General features: G+C 46.9%; 1 protein-coding gene across 2 annotated transcripts in view; it reads left to right on the forward strand.

Annotated features, from left to right (window-relative positions):
• RFX4 (regulatory factor X4) overlaps positions 1-9,067 on the forward strand; it is a 155,578-nt gene extending 146,511 nt beyond the window's left edge. For both annotated transcript variants that reach the window (XM_065938421.1, XM_065938422.1), the window contains one exon: positions 8,079-9,067. In XM_065938421.1, coding sequence (XP_065794493.1) covers positions 8,079-8,351 — 273 coding nt within the window. In that variant the 3' untranslated portion in view covers positions 8,352-9,067. The remainder of the gene's footprint in view (positions 1-8,078) is intronic.
• Positions 9,068-11,204: the final 2,137 nt, after the last annotated feature.

Here is an 11,204-nt window from a genome sequence, read left to right on the forward strand (position 1 = left end):
CGAGATCTGTTACCCTTTCTTCGGGCAGCCACCTTCAGGCTGGATCTTTTGTCTCCTCTCCCATCGCCCCCTCCTGGTGCAGTCAGACCTTCATCAAGGGCTGTCAGGACGGTCATCTTGCATCATCCTAACTGGTCTCTCAGTTTCACGTCTGTTCCTGTTCAGTCCAGCAGCCCAACCACAGACTCTTAGTAGAAGAGTCTTCCTGAAATGGAACCCTAACACATCATTCTCAGGCCTTTGGCTCTTCACTGTCTCACAAGCCACGCTGATCCTCTGTGGCCTTGGTGAATGGGGACAGCGGCTACTGCTGTTACACCAGTGTTAGGCGCTCTACATGCCTCAGATGCTTTGCTGTCTACTGGCCCCAAACACAAGTGGTCACCAATTACATCCAGTTCTGCATCCTTGGTGTCTCTGGACCCTCACCATCCTTGCCTCAGATCAGGTCTTTATCCAACTTAGACGATGACCAAAGCCTTCCTGTCTGTCTGTCTCTGTGTCGGTAACTTGTCCCATCCTTGGTCCATCCTCAGTACTGCAGCTGTGAGAATCTTTTGGGTAAAACAAAACAAAACAAAAACCTGGCCACAACACTCTTCCTCTTTTGCGTATCGTCGCTTTGAGGGTCAAGTTCAATTCCTTAGCACGTCTCTCAAGACTCAGGACCACCTGGGCTCTGCCTGCCTTTCTGGCCTACCAGCCACACCCCACCTTTGTCCCTCCATGCCAGCTCACGTGCAGCTCCCTCGGGTCTTTGCAGATGCTGTTGCCTCAGACCGGGAGTCTCTTCCTCAACCTCTTCTGCTTGTTGCTCAAGACAAGCATCCCATTTGCTGACACTGCCCTCGTCCTTCGTCCAGAACCATGTTAGGTGACATTCCTCTGTACTCAAATGGTGTGTTGGGCCTTCCTCTATTGGTACACTTCTCATCACTGACTTTCCTGATACCCGCAAGAGATCCCAAAACTTCTTGAAGGCAGAAATTAAGTCTAGGATCCTCGGGTCACTGCACTCATCAAAAAGAAAAGCTAACTGTTACTGAACGCTGTCCTGTGCCAAGCACCTTCCACATCCCCATGGTAACCCTTGCAGCAAGGAAGTGAGGGTAACTTGGTTGAGGACTTAACCCTGGGCAGCGTGACCCCAGTCGTATAGGCTCCTAAGCCCTCGCCTCTGTCACCATTCAGAGAGAGCACGCGCTGCTTAATTTAACAGAGGAGTGAACAGGAGGTGGGTCAGCAGAGACAACTGTGGTGTGAGGCAAGCAGGGTGGCAGCCGAGTTAGGTCTGGGAGACATGATGAGAGTTCAGCCTAGGAAAGAGCTTCTGCAGCACTGCTGAGACCAGGAAGTAGAGAGGGGACCGGCAGAGCAGAGAGGCTGCCAAGGAAGCACGTGTAGGAGTCTTAGAACAGAGGTGGCAAGACGTGAGCTGAAGTGGAGGCTGCAATGACATCAGCTGTCAGCACAGACTTGCCTCCGAGGGAGGGCACCGAGCAGAGTGTATCCACAATACACGGGCACTTGGGGCAAACAGGCGTCTGTTTTGATTTCTATCCGCAATCCCAGGGGAGCCCTGGGATAATCCCCAGACAAGCCAAGAAGTTGATTCCTCTAAACCATCACCTGGGGCATTATTATAGGTCTCCATCTGCGTCACACAGAGACACCCGCTCCCTAGGTCCTGCTTCTCTTGGAACCAGAGTCTGTGCTCCCCATGGTGATCCCCTAAATGACAAAGAGCTGCCGCCATAGACTGGGTCACACTTTCACAGTATAAGCAGCCCATCCATCCATCCATTCATTCATTCCCCCATGACCGTTGAGTACCTACTATGTGGCAAGCACTGCCCTAGCCTGTGAGAATATAGGGAGAAGGAGATGGAGGCAAGCCTGCTTTGAGAGAGCTTCCACTCCAGTAGGAGACTCTGCTGAGACCAAGCTGAGATCCCAAGCCACAACTGCTGGCATTATCTTCCCCCTTTCTTCACCCCCTCATCTCTCCTCATGAAACTTCTGGAGCTGGTTTTTCTGGGTATTAAATTTTTAAAGCCTTTTGCGATAAAAAGAAGCCACGGGCTCCTAAATGCCCATGCAGCCCCCCAGTGGTCCAAGACAGGCCGCAGCATCCACTCTGGAAACCACAATGGTCCCCAGCTGGAGCACCATCATCTAATCACTCATCCTAATTGGAAAGTTGAGGACTAAACAAACACCCATGGAGGAGCCGCTGAACCCAGGCTGGGTGTGGGATGCCACAGGGTCCTGCAGCCCCTTCACCACCATGTTCTGTGACTCTTAGGTCCTTTCACAACCTCTGACCCCCACCACATACTCACACCCTACACTTTATGGTTAATGCCTCCGTCTCAATTTGTAAAGTGGGGTGGAGAGACGTTTAGTTACACCACATCTCTGCCCAGGTTGATGGATGAGGCTGGGGTTTCTCCTGGGGAAGGTACTATCTAGTACTATCTAAATCCTTGCTTTTATTTTTCATTCACTTTGATGCACTGTTGAGGTACTTTGAAATACATAGGCTCACTCAAATCTCAGAGCAGCCTCCCAAAGAAGGCATTTTTCCCACTTTTTAAAGATGAGGAAAACCTCAGAAGGTAACTTGCCCCAGGTCATGCATCCAGTAAGTAACCACGCAGATTCAAAGGCAAATTTTCCGAATCTCAACCCCAAGCCCATGGCACTGAACTCTACAGGGTGTATGTTTTGGAAGGCAGGAGGTAAATTCAAGGTTACTGCAGCTATTCTCAATAAGTTTCAGGTTCCCAAAGAGAAAAAACACACACGAAGATACTGTATTTCTTTCCTTTCCTGGTACTGTGATTTAAGGTTGAGCACACAGGGGAAAATCTACTGTTGGGCTAATTAGTTTCAGCTTCCCAGAGCAGAGGTCAAGCCATTCCAATCCTGAATACCAAATATCACACTTCATTATAGCAGACTCAGCGGGGAAAAGATTAGTCTGAAGTGAAGAAAAACCATAATGATAAAATATGGTTAAAGAATGCAATTGGTCATTAACACAAGACACTACTTTCTGCAAATAAATGCCTACCAGGTTAGTCTTAAAGAACTAATACAACATTTTTGTGAAGTCCAGTAATTGCAGACATCCCAGCATTTATGTACTCAAAATAATGTGAAGTCATTTGTTTTTTGAACTATGGTACCATGTGCCCTTGTTTCTACTATTCATTTGTACAAGACATGCTTTCTTCATGAGTACTACAAAGGTAAACCTCCACTCCTGCTTGAATGCTCATAATTTCTCAATTAGCAAGTCCAGATGGATGAGGCTGCACAGGGAAAGGTTTGAATTATTCCAGAAAAATACCCTTCTTGCTGCTATGCTGCACTTGTCCCAGATCAAAGTAAGTGAACATGGAACAGTATCAGCTGCCCCTTCCCAGGCTCCCCATCCTCATGCCCAACCAGAAAGAAAACAAACACGGAAAACAAACCTGTCAGCAGCCATGAATGTGAACTGGGCTCTTGAGCTCAAAAGCCATTAGGCCAACCATAAGCAAACTGGCTAGAAAGACACTTAGAGTGAACCAGAAAATTGTTGCTCATTTCTCAGCTGTGTGGCCAAGACCCAGCCTCGCCAGCTGGTCACACAGCTCTCACAGTGTCTCCCGTGGGCCACGTCCAGTGGGTCCTTGATCTCAGAGGCACAGTGATTGCTACAGTTTGCTTAGCATGCTCCACTTTGGGGTAGCATCCTGGGCCAAAGGTGAGTAAAAATAGAAAAACAGATTTTCTCTGACTGTAGAGCCAGGCTTCCTGAGTTCAAATCTCAGCTCGGCCTCTGATTAACTCAGTGCCTCAATCTCCTCATCTGAAAAATGGGAATAATTCTAGTACTTATTTCATAGGGTTGTTGTGAGGATTGAGTGATTTAATAAAGGTTAGGACAGGGGCTGGCTCAGAGTTAACACCATCTGTGTATATTATTATAATTATTCTTTGTAACACCACAGTTATTACTATTTTTTGTAATTGTAGAATTATTATCTGTCTCCCTCCACTATACTAGCCCTGTGAAGGCAAGGGGGTCTAGGTCCTTCCCCTTCTGACCAATATATTCCCAGGACCCGAAACACACCTCCTGGCACTTGGTTGGACCTCAGTATACAATGGTCAGTGAATGAAGGGATGAATGGATCCTTACTCTCAGTTCTCTCATGTGTAAAATGAGAGGTGGGATCAGATGGTCAATCACTTAAGGCTCTTCCTATCATTAGTGGACCACGATCCTATGACTCGAGGAAGAAGAATATTCATAATTGCAACTATGTTTTGAAAACTTACTGTGTGGAAGCTCTGGGGCTTCTCAGGTGGCACTAGTGATGAAGAACCCACCTGCCAATGCAGAAGACATGAGATATGGGCTCAATCTCTGGGTTGGGAAGATCCCCTGGAGGAGGGCATGGCAACCCACTCCAGCTTCTTGCCTGGAGAATCCCATGGACAGAGGAGTCTAGCTGGCTACAGTCCATGGAGTCGCAAAGAGTCAGACATGACTGAAGTGACTTAGCACGCACAGACACACTGTGTGGAAGCCCTAAGTATTTCACATGTACTAACTCAGTTAATCTTGACCCAAAACACTCAGCAGATGTGGACCGTCTGGCACAGATTTGGGGGGAGCTGTGTCCTGGGTGGGGGATGCCTATTGGCAGGACTTTGGGCAGTGAGAGCCGCCTTTCATGGGAAAACAGGGAGCCACCTTTCACCCATTCTCCAGTAAAGCCCTGTTTGGTGAAGGTCAGGGATAAAGGGCTCATTCTTCTCTCTCCACGTGCAGGAAAGTCAGCGCTTGGTGTGAGAAGTCACTTCTCAAAATAGCACTTCCTAATATGGTTCCAAAGAGGTTCGGGGTCAGTCTCAGCAGAGACGGACTCACACCCTGGTCCCTTGAGGGAACCTTTGCCCACTTGTGCACACACACACCCACACAAGCCCACAGGCACCCCTCACACACCTCCCACAGGGTGGGGACCGGAGACTCACCTCCATTTTCCCATCAATAGCTACAGTCCTTGATCTGACCTAGAAAAGGGTAACTTCCAGTTAGGGCCTTCAACAAAAAGCACTTTTATCCTGGACAGAGCTCTGGGGGACCCCAGGGTTTGTGCCCAGCATCTGGAGGAGCCCTGTGAACCCGGATGTGAAGTGTGAGAGGTGAGGCGGGTGCTTCAGTCCCACCGGACTGAAGAGCAACTTCACTGGTGTCTTTAATGGCAGGGCCGGGCAGCGGGCACTCCAGCCTCTCAGCTTTCAATGGTCTCTTCACCAAGGGGAAGACGAGGCACTGACTCATTCGCAATTAGCTGACCTAACGGGACAGAATTTTCCAGGCCGGATCCTGTGGTAACAGAATTTTATTGTCACACTAGAGATATTTTGAGCCCGTCTCATTTCCAGGCAATTACTCTTTTGAGCCTGTGACACAACCCCTGGGCACAGCTGCATTGAGGGGCCTTGATTTGGCACAAAAGCCACACTCTCTTGGGTTCTGTGGGGAGGAGGCTGCGAGTCCACGTGGTGATACAGTCCCTATGCAGGCCAGGCAAGCGAGGCGCCTCTCAGGAGCATCAGGCTGAGGCCTGGTTGGAGTTGCCAGACCCTTTAGTCTGCAGGGGGAGGAAGGTACTTAACGGCAGAGGGACAGATTCAAGTTTAATGCGCTGTGTTCCAAGGGAGAGTCTTCCTGTCTGAATTCTCTGGACTTCAGTTGTGTGGTGGCTCCTGCCTTGTTTGGGCCAAACTGACGTGGGGGGAAAGTGCTCGTCCAGGCCTGGGCTCCCCCGCCAGCTCATCCACTAGCTCACCATGGGCCCCGCACCTCATCCTGGTTGGATCCTAGCTGTCTCATCAGTGCAACGTGGGGTCGGAGTACATGATCCCTGAGGTTATTTCTAGTGGTAACAACCTAGGGTTCATTCACTGAATAGTTATGTGGCACCTGCTAGGTACCAGCCATCATTCTAGATGTTAGGAACACGGTGGGGAAGACAACACCGCCCCACCAGGAGTTTAGGAACATAAGCCAGTGGGAAGAGATAGCTGACAAGCAGGATGCTAAGATCCTGCCCTGAAAGGTGAGGGTGGGGCACTTAGCTTGGAGAGACAGGATGTCCAGAAAAGTCTCTTTGAGGCGGTGACATTTGAGCTGAGACCTGAAGAATGATGAAAGGGCAAGCAGAGAAGGGGCTTGGGGGGAGGGGTGGGAGAGATGTGCTCCAGGCGGAGGGAGCAGGTGGAACAAAATACTCTGAAATGGGAACCAGCCTGGCATGCCTGAGGGTCAGAGAGGAGGTCTCTGTGCCAGGGAGGGGACATGTATCCGAGGAGTTTACTAGAGAGGCTATTGGGAGGGGGGAGCAAACTTTTGGGAAAAATTAAAGACCATTTTGTAATAATATGCTTTAATATTACCTGTTTAATAGCTGGGGGCTCATCATCTTGGTCAGGACCCAGTCTTATCATGGTCTCTTTGGGGTTCAGAGGGACTGCCCCCCCTCCCCCACACACACAGCTGCTTTGGGGAGTATGAAAGCCTCTGGAGGCTCCCCATGGTCTCCTTGGCAACAGCCCTGGGTGCCTCCTCTCCCCAGAGCTCCAGATACCTACCACCTCCGCCCTTCTCACTCTTTTCCTACCTGTTCTTCTGACTGTGTAAGGCAAGCTGTCTGTCCTGTGGAGGACCAAGCCCTCACTACCGGACCTTGGAGCCCTCCTTAGGCTTGACCGGTGAATAGCTGGTTCTCTTTGCCTGCTTTGGGCCTAACAGCCTTCCCCCACTGCCCCTCAGGCTCCCACTCAAAAGGCGGAGAACAGTTCACTTGGCCCCCTCGACGAAAGGGAGCAGCCATTGCTGTCATAACCCCTTCTCCTGGCTTGTCTAGGCTTCAGTCTGTCTGTCTCCCTCACAGGAGGCAGCCTCCCACCTAATCCCTCGGGGCTCCACTCTCCAACTGTCAGGGAAGACAGATGGGAGAACAGAAGACTTTGCACATTCGCAGGCAGACTCTCTCCCTACTCGCTGCCCTTGCCATCCTGGCTGACTGGCTCCTGTTCATGTTGGCGTGGCCCTTAGCACAGCAAGGAAATCTTTGTGTTGACCAGCCTGCAAACGGAGAGCTCTAGCAAAGGGAGCCCAGAACTCCTCCCCTTCCTCCCCTCTGATCTACTAAAAGCAGCTCGTTTGCATAGCTGTCTTGGAAACTGAAGAGAATGTAAACGAAGCAGCACTTTGGGGCACTCCTCTTATTTCTGATTCTTTCTAGAACTGTTTCCCCTCTTCTGGTAGCTATTCACACCTTTTCTCCTGACCTGCACAAAAGCAACTTCCTCCCCTCCCAGGGGCTTAACTCCTTCCACATTCATACCAAGGCCAATAACTCACCATCCTATCTTCTAGGACTTCAGTGAATGTGAACCCAAAAGAGATGTTCTCTAAATGATAGGCACTAATGATAACCTTCTGTGCTGTTGACTTGCTTCCTCTTCAAAAACCTGCTTTTATGCTGCAGTTCATAATTCAATTCCAAAATGCTATTTTTAATGAGGTCGTTGTGTTTTTCTTGGCAGTATTGTTCTCTTGGGTTGATGGAGTGGGACCTATCACAGCTCCATAAATGATAAAATGATACAGCTCAAACCCATCCATCCATCCATCCATGTCTATTTGGACATTCTGTGACTCAGGTACACATGCACTCACTCTCTTTCTCTCTCTCTCCTGTATTCCCAGTGGGGTTATTCCTTCTTTGGGGTCTGACTTCCCCAAACATTGCAGATGAAGAGCACAAACTCTGTATGATTGGTTGAATGAATATCAGCCCAGCTCTGGCTATGAAATGTTTTGCCCTTCTCCTGCTGGATGCTTCCTAGACCAAGAGTCAGTCTTGCAGAATCTCATTGATGACTTCCCACCAACTTTCATTAACAGAGTCTTAAGAATTTAATGTAAACTGTGAACATGAGTGATACTGTGTATGTGCAACTTCAAGCTAATTTTAACTTTGTGGAATTTCTTTCCCCTCAACAAGTACCCTTTTAATAGCCCCACTTCCCGGATGGAACCTTGTCTGATGAGCAGTACTCCCAGACTGCATCCTACCCCAGTCACCCCCCGATGGCCAGAGGTGCCCACAGCCAACACGTGCTACACAAGCCCGTCCGTGCATTCCACGAGGTATGGAAACTCTAGTGACATGTACACACCCCTGACCACGCGCAGGAATTCTGAGTACGAGCACATACAACACTTTCCTGGCTTTGCTTACATCAACGGAGAGGCCTCCACAGGATGGGCTAAGTGACTGCTTTCATAGGAATTCATATTTAATATTAATAATAATTAATAATAATAATAATAAACCCATCACCCACCCACCCCCAGAAGACTTTATCTCTCTACATCGTAACTCCTGGACTATTCCTAGGCATCCACTTTCCTAATGAACATGAGGCTGGGTTTCAGTGCGGGATGAATAAACTTTAGTTCTGAAACGGGGCTCACTAAGAGTCAGTGAGATTGGGCTCCCGTAGCCAAGCCAGACTTGACTGTACAGAGCACTATCTCGGGCAGGCCGACCCGTGACATTTCCCTCTGTTCCATGACTTCACAACCACTCCCAGTAAACCACTTACTTTCCTGTTGACAAAAACTCTTTAGTCTTGAAGGATGGATACTAGAGACAGAATCTTGGCACTCTTGGATGGGCACATAATTGACCAAGAGCATTCACCTTTCCATCTGGCTGTCATCTTACTGTACAACGAACAGCCTTCAGAAGTGTCTTAAACATCCCAACTTGCTGGTGGTGTCAGCACTGCTTCCTGGAACACCAGGGCTAAATGGAGGTGTCCAGAAACCATAGAGTCCCTGTTACACTCACACTGTCACCGTCCCTGCCTGGAACGTAAGCACTGTTGAAAGGGAAGGAAGAGGGCTGTTCTGTATGCCTTAAGTAGATTGAGGTTTGTAGGGGACCGGTTCTTCTACATACAAGTATTTGTCTTAAGTTTGCACAATGGCTAGTGTCAGCAAAAGGCAGAAGAGGGTTTTCTAAAGTTCTGTGAGAATGCGGACTTATGGCATTTAGTATCACACTCAGCTCTGCTGTATTAACTTTGTGAACCTGAACGGACCAAACTTGTAACTTACCAAGCACCAAGTGTGAAGACGACTTTCACGGTTCCTTCATAAGACTATAATAATTTCCGACACTTTGATAGAAAAAATTCAAAGCTGTGCCTTTGAGCCTATACTATACTGTGTATGTGTGGAAATAAAAAAAAATGTATTGTACTTTTGGAAAATTTTTTCATAGGCATTTTTCTGTCAGATTTGTAGCAATTTGTGAGGTTTGTTAGAGATTAACATAGGTTTTCTTTCTGTATTATAAAAAACACCAAGAAATTATGGTGGACCTATTACCCTATGGGTAAGAAATAAATGGAAATATGACATCGGATGTTTTAGCAATTGTTCTGTAAATAAAATCTTTGATCACACCACTCAGTGTGATAATCATGTCTACAGCTAAAATGGAAATAGTTATATCTGTACAGTTGTGCAAGATATGAATGGTTTCACACTCAAATAAAAAGTATTGGAATGACCTTTCTTTTTGTTCATTTAGCATTTGATATGACCTCTCTGTGTGTGTGCGCATATGTGTTTTTTTTGTGTGTGTAATATATATGACATTCTAAATACCTAGGGTGTAAGAAGGCAAAACAAAAATAAATGGTCTTCTATGGTTGTGCTTATCCAGTTCCTTGTGATCTTGTCATTATTAAAATGTGGATAGGCCACACACATAGTCCTTAAAAAAATGACTTAGCACCTACAACCTGATTGTAAGAACCAGTCCTACATACAAGGATTGACCTGAAGTTTTCATGATGGCTAGTGTCAGCAAAGGGCAGAGCCTTTCAGCTCTTACAGAGGATATTATTCTTCAATGCCAGCATCATTAGGAGGTCCCCTGACACTCAGTTCATTATGCTTTAATGATCACTAGGTGTAAAGATATTTTGAGCACAGTGGTTTAAATGCTAATAAACATTTGAAATAGGACAGTAATATTATTAAATAGTTAATAAATATCAACAGATTTTTTTCCCCAGAATTGCATTTTGATTCTAGGGCTGGAAAATGAGGCAAAATGATTAAATGTTTTGCCCAAATATTAAAGAATCTAGGATCTATGAGAAATTCAGAGCCATAGATTTCCAGAAATGGCAGTACTGACTATTTTAACTAAAAGGCATGAGAATTTGACAACTCGATTTGCATTTTAAAAGGTTTATTTTTAAAACCAGGCTCTTACTTGCTATTACATAACATACATACACCTGAAAATGCTTTGGGGATTAAAATTGTACATTTTATATAGTATCCCCTTTAAAAAAATTAGCTGTGTTTTCTAACAAAAGAAAGCAGATGTTGGATTTCACTCTCTGATGGTAATTAGTTTGATCTTTCAGCCAAGGTCCACTAGTTGGCTTTATCTGAGGAAAATAAGGGAGAGGAAGGATGAAATTTCATATTTAGTCAGTGAAAATAAGCCTGAGAATAACCAGACCTATTGCTCTCTTTACAATCCAAAGCTCATGCTCCAGAAATGAATGGGTGTAGTAAGTCTGACTTTTGACCTACTAAGCACAAAAAATTAAGCAGTTGCCAAATTCTCTGGCCAGGTAGCATCAGTACATAATATTGAAATAAACGACACCCGTGTACACAAGTAATAACCACAAGCTCTTTAAATGCACAGATATTTAGGCAAAAATAGTCACAACCAACAAGGGCCTGAATCCCAGAAAATACAGTGATTGCCCCAAGAACTTTGCAGAGGAAAGAACGTGTTCAAACACAGCCAAGAACCGAGAGTCATCAGCACCGCAGGAAGAAGGCAGCTTCAGGTGAGGCAAGTGGCCGCTGAGCATTTCTCTCCAGACCACAAGGTACCCATCTCTTGGGAGATGAACGGACTGCCTGTGTTCCCAATTGTTCTAACGCTTCCACTTCAGAACATAGAGGGATGTGAGTAAGAAAAGATGATAACTGCTCTGGGTTCATGACTCAGCTGCACCTTCCCTCCCTCTTGACAGTTCCTAGCCAGTCACCAAGATGGGAATGGGCAAGGTCGGCTGCTGGGAGT

The sequence above is a fragment of the Muntiacus reevesi genome, chromosome 1 (assembly GCF_963930625.1).
Source record: "Muntiacus reevesi chromosome 1, mMunRee1.1, whole genome shotgun sequence".
NCBI classification, from domain to species: domain Eukaryota; kingdom Metazoa; phylum Chordata; class Mammalia; order Artiodactyla; family Cervidae; genus Muntiacus; species Muntiacus reevesi.